This window comes from Salmo salar, chromosome ssa27, assembly GCF_905237065.1.
Source record: "Salmo salar chromosome ssa27, Ssal_v3.1, whole genome shotgun sequence".
Taxonomy (NCBI): Eukaryota; Metazoa; Chordata; class Actinopteri; order Salmoniformes; family Salmonidae; genus Salmo; species Salmo salar.
In genome coordinates, this window is record NC_059468.1 from 1,347,554 (window position 1) to 1,362,992 (window position 15,439).

At 43.6% G+C, this 15,439-nt stretch overlaps 1 protein-coding gene across 1 annotated transcript; it reads left to right on the forward strand.

The window, feature by feature from the left end:
- The first annotated feature begins 1,159 nt into the window (after positions 1-1,159).
- Positions 1,160-14,429, forward strand: LOC106588172 (ephrin-A1). The gene is made up of 5 exons (XM_014176894.2): positions 1,160-1,449; positions 11,209-11,504; positions 12,117-12,182; positions 12,404-12,484; positions 12,699-14,429. Exons 1-5 carry the CDS (start codon positions 1,352-1,354, stop codon positions 12,821-12,823), a joined length of 666 nt encoding a protein of 221 aa, XP_014032369.1. The 5' UTR covers positions 1,160-1,351; the 3' UTR covers positions 12,824-14,429.
- The last annotated feature ends 1,010 nt before the right edge of the window (positions 14,430-15,439 follow it).

A 15,439-nucleotide genomic window follows, 5' to 3' on the forward strand; every position in this document is an offset into this window, starting at 1 on the left:
CATACCCAAATCTAACTGCCTGTAACTCAGGCCCTGAAGCATGGATATGCATATTCTTGGTACCATTTGAAAGGAAATACTTTGAAATTTGTGGAAATGTGAAAGGAATGTAGGAGAATTTAACACAATAGATCTGGTAAAAGACATTACAAAGATAAAACCAACCATTCTTTTGTATTTTTTTGTACCATCAATGCAAGAGAACGGCCATCATGTATTATTCCAGCCCAGCTGCAATTCAGATTTTCGCCACTAGATGGCAGCAGTGTATGTGCAAACTTTTAGACTGATGCAATGAACCATTGCATTTCTGCCCAAATGTGCCTAATTGGTTTGTTAATGTCTCGCTTAAATGTAACCTGTCATTGTAAGTAATATGCGCTAATTGGATTGTTTGGATTTAATGTCTAGCTTAAATGTAACATGTCATTGTAAGTAATATGCACTAATCGGATTGTTTGGATTTAATGTCTAGCTTAAATGTAACGTCACTGTAGGTAATATGCACTAATCGGATTGTTTGGATTTAATGTCTAGTTTAAATGTAACATGTCATTGTAGGTAATATACGCTAATCGGATAGCATGTCAAATACTGCAACAGTAAATGCTCCCCAGTTACATGTTATGTCTATGGGCCTATGTCATGTTGGCAATGTCACCAGACCTACACAAAACCATTCACTGAAATTGAGGCTTGAGAATCAAGAATAGAATGCAATTTGCATCCCAATGGCACCCTATTCCCTAGATAGTGTACTACTGTTGGCCAGTGCACTTTGTAGGAAATAGGGTGCCATTTGCTACGCATATAGCCTAAAGTTTGGGAAACCCAGTGTTAACTGACCACCATAGAGTGGTTGTGTTGGAAAGCTATTATACAATTGACTTCCCTCAGATTGGGTCGTTTGATTCTGCGAAAATCATGTAATCGATATTGACGTAGTCCCTACTGCGAATAAGTCTGGAAAAATAAATCGTCAATAGAATAGGCCCTTAAACTTATTTGAAATTCCCCTCTTCGACCTGTACCACAGAGGGCGTGCATCTCGCGTCTATCAAACAAGAGGTGGAAAAACTAGGTGCTTTGTCCTCCCATTGGTTCTTAATCCTAATGGGGCGTGATTAACGATAGTAGGCGTTCCACAAAACCAGAAATCACGCAAGTTGTTGTTCATTCACTGCGGGCTGAGCTTAATTGAAACAACCCCTTCGTATTTTTTATTTCTCTTTTAAAGCTATTGCTTGCCTAAGTCAATTTCCTGAGTAAACAACCTACTCGTTAATGGACGCATAGATATTTTCCAAAGTTGAATTTGTCTGCTAGACTCACGCATCCTCCCCACTCCACAATGGATTTGGTCTGGAGCCTGTGCTTCGTTGGGAGTCTCTGCGCTTGGTTTGCATCTGCAGAAAGGCACAGCGTATATTGGAATAGAACAAATACCAAGTAAGTTAAACTGTTTGTGATCGCTTAGGTTTTTTTTGTCATTCTTTTTCATTACTGTTCATTTGTAACAGTTTAGCGAATCCGATTCGCAAGTGCAACAAAGTAATAAGATGCAATCTATTGGCAGCTGTGCAACAAGGTAGTAACATCTATCGGCAGCTGTGATTGTTACTTTAATGATTTGCTGAAATGATTGTCGGCTAGCTAGTCTATGCGCAACAATGCGACAGTAGCCTAACTGTTTATGTCTGTGCATATCGATGACCATGCAATAGCCTAAACCTGTTAGTGAACTGCATTAATGTGATTGTTCAGGGGTATTTAAATGCGTGTAGCCTACTTCCTCAACTGGTTTACATACTGATTCTACTGAATCTGATGCATATATGCAGCTGCCCACTGTTGTTATTATAATACATGGCAGTTACAGTATCTTCTTGGTCACTGGCTTCACTACTGCCTGCTGGAAACTTTTCTACAATCTGATTGTCTACCCGCTTAGAAGGAGTTGGTAGTTACACATAGTTATGCCATAAATCTGATGTATTGATAGGCTACCGTCTAAGTTACACCACGTTCAAGGACATATGGTTATGGATTGGGGGGTGCGTTATTATTAGCACTACCTTTACACCAAGACTAGCGACTATTAGTTATTAAATGTAATAGTTATGTGATAATCAGTAATAATAACATTTCCTATTGAAAGACCCAAACAAACTAACAAATGTAATTCCACATTCCTTTGTTATCAACAGATATCACTTTTTAAATGGATATGCCTGTCGTTGCCAAAGGCCTTATAACAGTCACCCAGAGACTTGACCGTGGTAGTACATTCTTCAGGAGAGTAGTGGAATATGTCCGTGTTGGTTTATAGGTGTTCGTCCGTCAGTGTGGTGTAGAAATATCGGTTGCAAAATCCCTTCCCTCTGATGGCGTTGATATCTCCATTTTAATTAGGCCTGTCTGTCTGTCCACTAAATCACTGGATCATCGATGGGCTGACAGGACGGTACAGGGAGACATATGAAGGTTCATTTTTTTTAGGTGGCAAGATGAGGAATAATGGTGTAATGAGACAGAGGAGGTAACTTGAAGCCTGCCCAGTAGGTCATATTATGGGAGTGAGATGGATAGCTTGGGAAGGAGAGATTTAAGGCCAAATTGTTGGGGTTTGGAGACAACTGAATAGATGGAGGTCAATTCGAGTTATGGTTGATGGTGGTTGGGGTGAAAAGTTTGGAATGTGTTGGAGTGTGAGATTGAAACACACACACTTAGATACAAACACACAAACTCATTCAATCACACATGCAAACTAAGCAAATACCCAATCAATCACAGCAAGGCATACACTCTCACTTGTATGCAAACACGTCCCATCTTGTAGACACACACACAAATATATTCACATTCCTACAGTACTAAACTTAGTTTCTCCTCTGCTGTGATCCATGGAGATTTCCCATAAGGCAATGCCACTGCAGTCGTTGTTCTCAGAAACACATCCATGTCATAATCTCAGAGAATGAAGTTACCAGTCCCAGATGTAAGCGTGTTACGTCAATGCAGGGACAACAATGATCGTCATTTCTGCAAATAAACGCTTAATCCCCACACTTGCTATTTTTACTGGATATCTGCACTAAATCTCTCCCTCTGGCAGCACTTAATCTCACATTCGCAGAAGTAAATGAGAGTTCGGGAGAGAGAGATATTTTTTCATTAATTCTCTTCTTTTCTTGGTTTTCTCTCAATCTGTTTCCCCCCTCCCAACTGCTGCTTGATGTGCTTCTGCTGTTGATTTGTTTGCCTCTATCAGTCCTTTTTGCGTTGACACCCTCCCTCTCTCTCTCCCCCAGTCTGTGTGGCCTATCAATCAGTAGTCTTGATTAGAACGCTATAGTTAATCTAATTGACAGCAGACTGATCATCTTGGTCAGTTAGGTGTCTGCTTCTCTATATGGAATAAACTGTGTATGTGTCAGTTACAGATGCTGTACTATGCACTGGTGTGTGTGTGTGTGTGTGTGTGTGTGCGTGCGCCTTGGGGCATGTTGACTGCAAGGTCGCGGCTGCTAGTGAGCGAGCAACCGCTGTTTCAGTCCAACTAAGATCTGACAGTGCATTGGCTGGGTTGTTGTGTGTGTGTGTGCGCCTATATGTGTCAACCTGCAAGCTTGCATCTGAGGTTAAGAAGGGCTTAATCATTCACATTGGTTCCCAGAAGTTGCTCTATCAGTATGCTTTGCTCTCTGTGTGTCTGTGTGAAGGGTGTGTCCCATGCGGGAGGCAGTGTGTTAAAGCACCAGCTCCTAAATCACTGACTGACTCACTGGCTCGCTCACACACACACACACACACACACACACATTAACCCAGACTTCCATGCTTACACACTGCTGCACTGCATTTCTGTGATTGATGTTAACATTGTCTCTAGTGCTCTATGGACTTCATAACCCCAAAGTTAAGCTATACTGTAGCCTACTCATTCAGCTTGCTCCTTCTCTGGGTAAAACACATTTTTGCCCCCCCCTGACAGAGCACGAGTACACCTCCCTCTTCCTTCTCCCTGTACCTGTCTCTCCCTCTCTCCACCGCCTCCTCCCTCATTCCTGTTCAAGCTGATTCAGTGGCAGAAAGTTTGACGTGTTCAATGTTAACTCTTTCCTCACTCCCTCATGCTAGAGTGAACATTCTCTCTGTTTAGCATATTTTCCACTTTATTTACACCTCTTTTCCAACTTAATGGCTTTTTCTCATCACATATTTCCAACGTAATCGCTTTTTCTCGATGCACATTTAATCTTTTTGGGGGGTTTAATCTTCTTCGTTAATGTTTTGCTTTTTTTAGCCCAAATGAGCTCTGGGATATTTTCACACAAATGACTTATCACTCTATAGTGCATTTCATCCAAAGAAGTGATTTATTTTTTATTTTTATGGTGTATTTGCATTGAATTAATGATTTTTATGGTAAGTTTCACCCATATGAGTGATTTTTGCAAGCATTGTCCAGACAATTTGGCTGTTTTTTGTAGTGCTTCCCATACAAATTGGGGGAATTCTCTTCAGAGTGCCTCAGAACAGAACAGTAACTGGTGTGACTGATTGGGGTTCAGAGTGCACACGGTGATGAAGTGCCATTGCCTCTATCAGTCTGTCAGTCATTCTGTCACTGCGGTGGTCTTTGAATGCTGGCTGCCACTCAGGCCTCCCCTCTTCACACGGCTTTGGAACTGCCTCAGGGAGATTCATTCTTCCTCCTGTCTCTGGGTCCCCCTCTGCTCTCTCTCTCCACCTTTTATCTCAACTTTACATGCTGCCTCTTTTCAGTTCATTTATTTCCTCACCTCCTACTCCCCTTCTCTAAAAGGGGAAGGAGGAAAGAAGGCTAAGAGGTGTGTACATTTTTTGTTATTGTTTTTGGCACCCATAGCCATTCACCACTAGGCACTTTGCGCTCTTTCTCTCAGCTTTACCTCTCCTTCAAGCTTTCCCCTCCACTAACCGCCATGGGCTTTTCAATGAACTCAAGCAATTTCGCCCCCTCTTTCAGTTGTTGTCTCACTCTGTATGCTTTTCTCTTTGTGTTTATTTTATGGGGCAATGGAAGTGGTTGAACCAGTCTGAGAACTCTGCTCTGCCACTCTGAAAGGAGTGAAATTGAGAAAAACAAAGGTGTGTGTGTGTGTGTGTGCGAGAGAGAAAAAGGGTTGGTTAGCCACCTCTTCGGGTGACAGTAGGTGGTGTGCGAGATGAGGGATTTCTACATTGCTTAGACAATCTAAATTGTATCGCTCTTTTCTGCGAAAAAGGCTAGTTTTCCTCTTTTCTCTCGAATCCCATATTGTTCCCATCTTTTTACACCCCCTTTCTAGTCATTTCTGGGAATGTCTCTTCCATCCCCACTCATTCTCTTTCTCCATCTCCCCCAAGTCCCATAATCTTCTCCCTAATCTCTGTCTAGTAAATTGGAATCGGAGGAAAACACGCTGAGATTGCGGACTACTGGTAATCTGCTGCGATAGGCTCAATGGTCGTTGGGGTGTGCAGACAGTATTATAGTTGGTAATCATCAGTTAAGCAGACTTTACCTCGACGACCATAATGACAGGTCAGCCTTTAATATTTTTATTTTATTTAATTTTTTCTTCAATAATCTTCATTGTCTTCTGTCTGTCTGGGTGGGAGACGGAAGGTTATAAATTGTATTGAGTACAGGAAGATGGTGAATCAGGCCAAAGGTTTTCACAGGGGTAGTATGTGCATGTTTCTCAACAAGTGTGAGCTTCCTGGCCTAGTCTTTTCCCGTGAAATGGCATATCCTGCCTATACAATAAACAATACCTTTCTCACACACAGGCAACCACCGAACCCTGTACTAATTACTTATCTACACACTGAGGAGTTGATTACATTTTCTCAGTGTCATTTCAGAAATCAACACAATTTGTCTCCTGCCATTGAGAGTAATTTGATGAATAGTGATTTGATAGTGATCGGTTGTTTGATAAGGTGTGTGTGTGTGTGTTCTCCACCTCCTTCTTAATGTTTTACAACCTTTCAACCCCAAATACTGAGTATAAAAGACTTTCCTGATCAACAGATGTAGTAATATGATAAACGTGTGTGTTCAGACTTGTCCAGCTACATAGTCATTGTCTTTGCGTGTAGCCATGCATTTGTAATGAAGTGTGTAGGAGAATGTGTGTATGGCACTCCATGGGGTTGATTATTGTCTCTGAAAACTGGGAATTATGTGTGTAATGTTGTGTGAATAAGGGTCATTGTGTGTTTGTCCTGTTGAAATGGTTAAATGGCTGGACTCTGGTTGTTAACTTGTTCCCACAGCGATTGCGCGCATATTGTCACTCGTCTACAGTATGGGCCACACTCTCGCTCACACTCTGCCCCAGTTACTACTGCCCCCTGGAGGTAAAGATGTGTAATGTTGACCTGTGCATTGAATAGAACATCTCAGCCAAATGTACTTGTACCGTCTCAATGCCACTGGCAGACAAACAATGGTCAATGCTCACAGACTATTATACTCTCGGAGGAATTCATTACGCTACGAGGCTCGACTGAGCGAGGATTGGGGAAAAAAAAAAAAAAGTTTATCTTGCGGAAATCAATTTGGTAAAATCGATTTTCCTAGCACAGATATTTGCCTCTTGATAAATGTAATTTCATTGGTGACCTTTTTGGTCAGGCTCTTACAGAAGTACAAATGACTCTGGGGACTGTGTTAGACAGTTGGAAAGAGCACACCTATTCATCTAACTCCCGCGGTTGTCCAAGATAAGGCAATTATGTTGCTGGTGCACACTGGGGTTACTTTGTTGGAGGGAAGGAGTTAAAATCTTTGGCCAGGGGCGCTGTCAGAATGAACAATGGACAAAGGTAAAGTGACAGAGAGAAAGGCGAGATTGATGACAGAAGTCAACACAACCCAAGAATGAACCTGCGCCTCTGAATATTGTGTTAAGAGGGAGGGGCTAAGAGTGTTGGCCCATTCTTTTTTCTATTAACTGTGCTAGCCTCTCTATAAACGGTGGGACACAAACTCACATGTTTGGCATTCCAACAAGACAGTCTCTGATTGGTTCGGCGAGTACTAGGAGCAGGGAAGGGGTTGGAATGAAATGGGGAACTATTAGGCTTATTGAGTGATGAAAGAAAGACAGACAGGGAGAGGGTGGGGAGACCTGACAGAGATGGATGGATGGAGAGATGAAATGAAAGAGAAATTTAGCTGTGTAGAAAACCGTGAACCAGCACTACAGCACAGCCGGACTTGTATTTCAGAGGGGCTCTCAATCTCTTAACTGTTTTCCAGAGGATACATTCAGAAAGAAATGCCTCCCCTTTTATCCATGTCTTTCATCTCTCTTTTTTTTTAACACCTCATTTTCCCTCCATGTCCTTATGCGCGCGCACACACACAGTAATACCCCCTCTGTTTTGGAACAATGGACCCAAGGCCCCACCCCGCCCTTTCCCCCGTCTTTCCCCCACTCCTGTTCCCCCTCTCTGGGCCTCGGTGTCGGCTCTAAGCCCTTGTATTAGGCAGAGTCTGGTGCCGCTGAATGGACCCGAGCTCAGCCGCTGCTCCACCCAATAATCCGGGTTTGGAGGAGCCGATTAGGCGGCCTCCGGCATTCCGATCCACTCATGCGATGGCTCTAGACTAACATGGCTCTCGCTCTATCATGGTGAGTAGTAGGGCTCTGATGGTGATTTTTCTGGGGTGTCACAGTGGTCAGGTGTTGTGAGCTTGTCAGCTGGTGGAACCTCATGTGCTTTTAAATAGACTAAAACTGAACCTCAAAGCAGGTGATTCTCCACACAACATCCATCTCTGGGATTTGAAATGCACGGGAGCAGCACATCACTTGCTGACCGTGTGTGTCTGTATAAGACCCTCTGGTGCTGACTGCGATTGCCCAACCTTTGATCCTGAGTGAGCCCTCCTCCCCTCAGAGGTCCCACATTCCACAGGGCGGTAGAGTGCAGAGATGAAAGAGGAAGGGGTGGAGGTGAAGAAGAAAGTAAAACACTGGCCAGAGAGATTAAAGTAGAGAGATTAGGCTCCTGCCCCTGAATAGGCTCTAATACATCAATAACTCACTCTGTTCGAGCATCTTCCTCTCCTCCAGTATGGAGTCTAATTTTCACTAGACACAACACACAGACAGACACCGACGCAGAACCCCGACATCCATGGCTGGTTGTCTGCTACTGATGTCATTCATTATCCACCCTTACACACACACACACACGATTCCTCAGCAAACCCAATACACACACACAAACATAGTTGCATATCTGTCATAGTTCCACAAGTCATCCATAAGCAGAGAATGTCACCCCCTCCCTCTAGTTATTTCTGCTCAGGAGCTAAACATTGCTGTTATTAAAACTGAGCATCCCAGGAACAACAGAGAGTATTAATCAGCTTTGTAACCATAGTGAGAGACAATTCAGGCACCATTTTCAACATGGACACTGAAAGGAAGAGAGTGAATCTGTTTAGTTTTCCAGAGTAATGGTGACAATGTTTTACATTAACTTTAATCAGTCCGGATGCTGAGGACCCTTTTAATGCCAAGGTGTAGAAGACAAAAGCCCCCGGGATAATTAAACTATTTACAATTAATAAAAGGGCCCCTCAGGGGTGTGCATTCATCCCCCTGTTCATTTGGTTCATGATCTATTCCATCAGATGAAGCAACTGCAACACTCACACACAAAGTTTAACACAGATCAAAGTCATTCGCAGCTAGAGGCCCCTGACCCTCTTATTCACATGGCTTCCCCCTTCCCCTCACTCCCAGCCTGGGGGGGGCAGGGTGGGGGGAGGGGAAGCATAATTACTCCCCTCCAGGGTGACTTTAACACCCCTTTTTTGTGTTTTAATTGCACCCCCCTTTTGATGAACACATGGGATGGGGGGGGGGGGGAGTCAGTGTGTGCGTGCTCAGCGTGTGTGCGTGCTCAGTCATGTGGTTACTGTTTGAGGAGGATACTAGGTCAAGCACAGCATACAAACATGTTTGCTCAATAGTATTATTGATTTAGCTGGAATTGCGAGTGACCACTCTACAGTAGAACTTGTAAACAGTGTGTGGCAGCCAGACAGATGAGCACTAAACTGTCCTAGAGCACAGTCAGTGGAATAATAATTACTGGCACTGTGTTTGCTAAATATGCTACTATTATGCAGCTAAATGGTAGTTGGCATGCTTCATTAGAATACGGAGAGAAACAGTTGCTCTTTTGACCGGCCTAACACTACTCTTGTCACAGTGCCGTTAATCTGGTCATCTGCATTGAGAGAAAGCGGTGAAGCTGGGAGGCAGAGAGGGTTGTGCTGGAGGGGAGGGTCAGTGGGCATTAGGGGCTTGGAGTTTGTAGCCACAGCGTCTGTCCTTTAACCAGGGTGTTCACCGGCAACAAGCAACAACACCAGCCAATGAGCGACGGGCCTCTCTTTGCTCATGCACTTTGATCGTTACTCACACATATGGACATTGTCACACCAGCACCCCCCCCCCGGAACACATCCCAAATGTCACTTGTTGCATTCTTTGCTTTCATGGGGTGAAGCTGGAATTCTCAACAACAACAAAAAACACATTGGAGACATTTTGGCTCCAGGGTGAGTTTTCATTGACAGATGTGCAAATACACACCCCCAGGGCTACGGAGCAACCAGAGCTGTACGGTGTAAAATAGGGTGGATATAACACACCACACACTAGCTGGCTTTGTGAAAGTACCCCAAATGCAGAGTTGCACATGTATTCATTGCAAAAGCAATAACATTCTATCTCAGACACGCATTCGGGTGTGGAAATATTTTAACCCGGGTGAGTTTACTTCACTTCTCTGTTACTCTGGGCACTGCTGGTGACGCGGACAGTTTCAGGCAGGAGGAGGTGGTAATGGAGAAGCACATCTTGAGTAACTGAACACTTGGTGGGGGGGGTGGTATGTCACTAGAGCTAGCTACCGCTCCCTCCAGGTTGGTGTGTGGTGATGGATGGGGATGAATGCATATCTCTGTGATAAAGAATGACGGTAAAGAAAGAACGGTAGAGGAGGGTGGGAGGGCTGTGCTTTTTACTGGGTGGAACTAGGGGACCTCCTTACACGACACAAACTCAGTCCAGGAGAGACACTTGTGTAGTGTAAAGAGACTCCCCTTGGAGTGGAACAGTGTAAAGACAAGGGTTTTCCCACACCATACGTCCCCTAAATAATTACCTTCATTCTTTTCTCTGTTAGCCAAATGGAAAATGTAAAGGTTTTTAAAATATCCATACATTTGTGAATCATTACATTAATCAAGTTTGCAACACTATGCAATATGGTTTAGATTAGAAGCTCCTGTATAGTTTGAATTGCTACCCTTATTTTGTTTGTCTATATACTATGGCATTTACATTATGTTAATAGCTGCACTCACACATGAAGCATGAATCCCATCCAAGGCTAGTAGGGCAGAAAACTTGCAAATCCAATGTTGAAGAAAGATAGATCTCACTAGACATATTTTACAAATGTAAATCCACCCTAGGACTGCTGTTGTAAAAAGCTAGGAGTGGAGGGAGGGAGGGGAGGCATGCAGACAGTCTGACTGCTTCCCGAGGGGGAGTGTGGCACGAGACAGAAACAGACAGGGACCCGACCTGTGTGTCTGTCTGTCCTTAATGAAAAGGGGAAATGTTCAGGAGAGACCTGGCCTCCTCATATTCCTGCCTCTCACTCTTTCTGGGCGACGGTGTGTTAGTGATTAGGCATTCTGTACCCCTTGTCTGTGATGGCCTGGTGTGTAGCTCTGGCTGCAGTTTAGTGTCGATACTCATCTCCCGGCCCGGTGTCCTGACTGAATGCTAATAATTTTCTGTAAACATCGCTGGGTTCCCGGGGGAGCTGGGATCAATGTGCACTCAGGATTAGCTCCCAGCACAGCCCAGCACTTCTGCTGCTGCTGTCCACAATCATCCATATTTATGCACACATCCACCCAGCTCACTTCCCCACTTAGTGTTTCCTCCCTGCCTGCTGCTCATGCCTCTCCATCTCCTCCATGATTTCCCCTGTTGAATCCGGGGCACACGTCACCGGTCGATACATAATCAAGAATTTGGTAGTTGTATTTTAAGCCATCGCCGTACTTATCAATCCCGATGCCACTTGTGACTCGACTAACCCCATCCGTCCCCCGTTGCTCTTCGTCCTCAGGTTCCTATGGGACGACTATGCGGTGGAGGTGCGGCTGAACGACTACCTGGACATCGTGTGCCCCCACTACCCGCTGGGCGAGGTGGCATCGCAGGATGCTGAGCGCTACGTGCTCTACATGGTGGAGCGGGAGGACTACGACGCTTGCAAGCCTCAGTCCTACGACCAGATGCGCTGGGAGTGCGGCCACCCCTTCGCACCCCACGCTGCTGAGAAGTTCTCAGAGAAGTTCCAGCGTTTCACCCCCTTCACCCTGGGCAAGGAGTTCCGCCAGGGAGAGAGCTACTACTATATCTGTAAGTGTCTAGCTAGCAGATAGTCCACCATTTTTATTTATCCATGTGAATAAATTCTTTCTAGAGAATTTGGTAAGAACTTAAAGGGACAAAGTCAATGTCTGTTAGATGTTTTCAGACCTCAAAAGTAGTCTAATGTCAAAATGAGAGTGGGGTGAAATTCCACTTTTAAATCGGGAAAAATGTGATGGAAAAAGCACTGCAGATGATATAGAAGTGTATACAGTAAAGTTTGACCTTATGACCCTTGGCAAAGCATCCAGGAAAACAAGTTGTCATCTTGAAGGCTTATGTTACCATTCAGTGAATGTTGGCGTGCTATGTTGTGTTGTTAGCATGCTATGTTGTGCGTTAGTGCTCACATGCTAGCTAGCAGATAGCCGGTGGCCAGTCACCCAGAGAGAGGCGACGCCGTGACCCTGAGTGTGTTGTAATTAGATGAGCGACGGGACACACACTGCCTGCTCACAGATGGCTGCAGGCCGCTTGTGTGTCCATGCATGTATATTCACGTCTGTCTGTGTGTGTGGAGGTGGATTAAGGCCACATGGGAAGATAAGTGCATTAGTTTGTCTGTAATTAACGCTCGTCTTTGTTCCTTCCCCTCTCCAGCCAAACCTCTGCACCACCACGGACAGGAGTGCCTCAGGCTCAGGGTAAACGTCGTAGCTGCTGATGGTAAGTTTCACTGCCCTAGTGGTTGGGTGGAGAAGTGTACTGTATAGGCTTTTGTCTGCGTCCCATAGTGAACTACTTTTAACCAGGCCCTGGTCAAAAGGAGTGCACTATATAGGGAATCGGATACCATTTGGAATGTAGCCTTTGTTTGATAATGATGATGATTTTAGCTCCAGGCTGCAGTAAGGCAGAGGGATTGATTTGTTATTTTTCTCATCCAGGATCTCAAGAGGCCAGGGTTGCAACTGGAAGAGCTGGAGCTGGGGGTGGAGCACACAACGTCTCCAACAGACTGCCTGCAGGTATGTTAATGAACAAACCATTGACCAGTTGTACTCTCTATGGGCCAGTTATACTTGACCCCAGGACTGAAAGTTTGGGAGGGATGATACTTAAAAATATATTTCAGCGGCGATTCTTCATTGATCATGCTTTTCAATCCAGAACTCGGATTAATCTGTGTAAGGAATCCGGGTTAACGTGGACTAATGTATTTTCTATATTTTCTCCATATAGATGACCCAGTGGTAATCCTGCCAGATGTCCAGAAAAGCGTGCGGACAAATTCAGCGGTTTCGACAGCATCCTTCTCCATCCTCTCATTGATGGTGCCAGTCTTATTATTTCTGTCGTTACAGTGAGACTCTGAAAGAACTACAGATCCTAAAGACTTGGAGGGACTACAATGAAGTTGGTCTGTGGGGAACCACAGACACAAAAGACAGTTCTCAAAGCCCTAGTGCTGGTCACTGGGAGGGCCATTTTTAATGTTGTAAATACAGATGGACATACATTCACTAAGTGTGCTGAGTGAGACTTTGGTTGGAGTTTTGTGAGGAGGCATTAAACTATCTCCTTTCTTTTTTAAGATGTCAGTATTTCCTGCACAGATTTTGTTCTTTAATGTTAGTATTTTTTTTTCTTTTTTTTTACACTCCTCCAAAAAACATAATTCATTTTGGAAAAGTGAGGAAGAAAAAAATTAAGAGGAACATAAACTGGAATGGACGAAGAGCAATCACTGAAGACAAAGCTAACGGGCTTTCCTATAATGGACAACTGTTTGTATTTGATATGAATTTGTATTAGGAAAAAACAGCATTTAGTGCATCATCTTCTCTAACCTTTTGAGCCAAAGAATACAGTGATCATCTCTCCAGTATCTATTCTATTCCAACCGTGACTATTGTGTACTGTTAATTGTATTGAGTGGCACTAAATGTCCAAGTGATTATTTCTCAATGTAGCATCGACCAAAAGCAGGGAATGTGTTAGCTAACTATCAATGTTCCTCTGCAGACTCGACCATGTGCTTTCACAGCACTAACCATACAGCACAACAGACATGCAACACACTATTCAGTTGTCCAGTCTGACTGAGGCACAGACTGACTGACACCACAATGCAGACTCATAAAGGGAGACTACATGGAAAGGAACGGTGTTGTGTACATTTTCTGGAAAAAAAACATGTATAAAAGTTTGCTGCTGAAAGATTAACCTAATATTGTAAGTTTATCAAATGCTATGTTTACTAATGGTGAGCTCTCTCTGAGAAAGGAGTGTTCACGCGAGTGGGAGAATGAGTGTTTCAGTGAGAAAGTGTGCGAGGGAGGGAGAGGTCAAACAAAATGTTACATCTGCCAAAAGCAAACATGTTGTGTGTGTGTGTGTAGCAGCGGAAGAAGGACCTTCTCTGTTTTGTTGGATCATGCACTCGTACTGTTTTTTTAAACTAGATCACCCAGACTGATCTATACTAAGCACAACACTTGCCAGAGTGTTTCACTATGTAACACTGTTTGTTGCATCTAACCTCTACTTCAATCACTAAAAAGACAACCAAGTAAAAAAAGGAAGACATTTTATTCAGACAGTTCTGATTTGATTGGACATAATTTACAATTTGGTTGTACTTTAATGCAGTTCAGCATTTTACAATAAAGCAAAGATCTTGGGAAAAACTACTCCGGAGAGATTATAGGACTACACCCACTGAAATCACAAGACACGGCACCAATCTTAGCTGCAAAGCTCAACTAGACTTCACAGGGTGGTTTGAACGTCAGACGCAACGGTATATGACTAACATTGAGTCAATCCTTTTTGTTCTTAGAAAACGTGTTACCTTATTGTGTACATGTGGTAGTGAAGTGTATTATATGTGTATATATAGAATATTATATAAAGAATCCATTTGATAAATGTGAAATTTCCATGTGAAATAAAATATATTTTTGAAAACGAGCTCAGCATCCTTCCAATGGTTTCTCTTCCCTTTCTTTGACTATCATTTTCCAAATGTTTAACATTTTTCCATCCCCTCTTAAAATGATCTGATTTCCATTATATTACAGTGCAAAAAAAAGTATCAGTTGATAGCTGTAATAATGGTCACTCATATCAATATTGAGTTAATAAATAGATGTTCATGACAGTTTTTCCCAGGCCAAAGTCTTGGCTCATGACAGGAAAAGATTACAATGGAGCCAGAGCTGTGTATGTCATTAACAATAGGCTTGGCCTTTTTGGCAAGGAGGTCTAAAACTACAGGTGTGATCCTACTCTTGTCTTTATATCTAAAGTTTTGTGGACCTCCGCCCATATCTACCCCTCTCCCCCTCGTTTCTCCTTCATATCCCCCTCTCTGCTATCCCATAGTAGTCCTCTTCTCTGTATTTCCATCCATTGTTCTCTTTCTCTTCCCAGAAGAGCTTTACGGCCGTGACAGTAAAAGCAGCTGTGACACGAAAGTGTGGTGGTGCCACAGCCACTCCCCTGTGTTTTCAAAGTGATTGTCATAAATTAGGCCCAGCAGACGGCTGACCCTTCAGAGAGCCTCAACATAATGGGAGCCTGTTGAGGAGAATTGCTCTTCTGTTGACTCCTGACTCGCTGGTCCACTGCTTTGACATAAGTAAAGGTGAAGAGCAATGAGGAACACGTGTAAAATCTTTATCACCTGTACTGAATGTAAGGGCAGTCTAGACACTGAATTAGAAAAATCTTATTCAATTGTGTTTTTAGGCCGTAAACATCAAGTGCTAGTGCTGTTAGACATGTAGCCATATATGACACAACCATTTCCTGATACTATGAGCCAATCTCATAGGTCATATCAAGCAAAGCATTTTATATCAGGAGTCATAGACATAGTTGAACTGACTAAGAGCTGCATGAACAACATAGAAGCAGGACTGATGTCAGAGACCCAGTGAGAGGCTCACAATTTGGAGGACAACAGAGTGGGTTTGGCA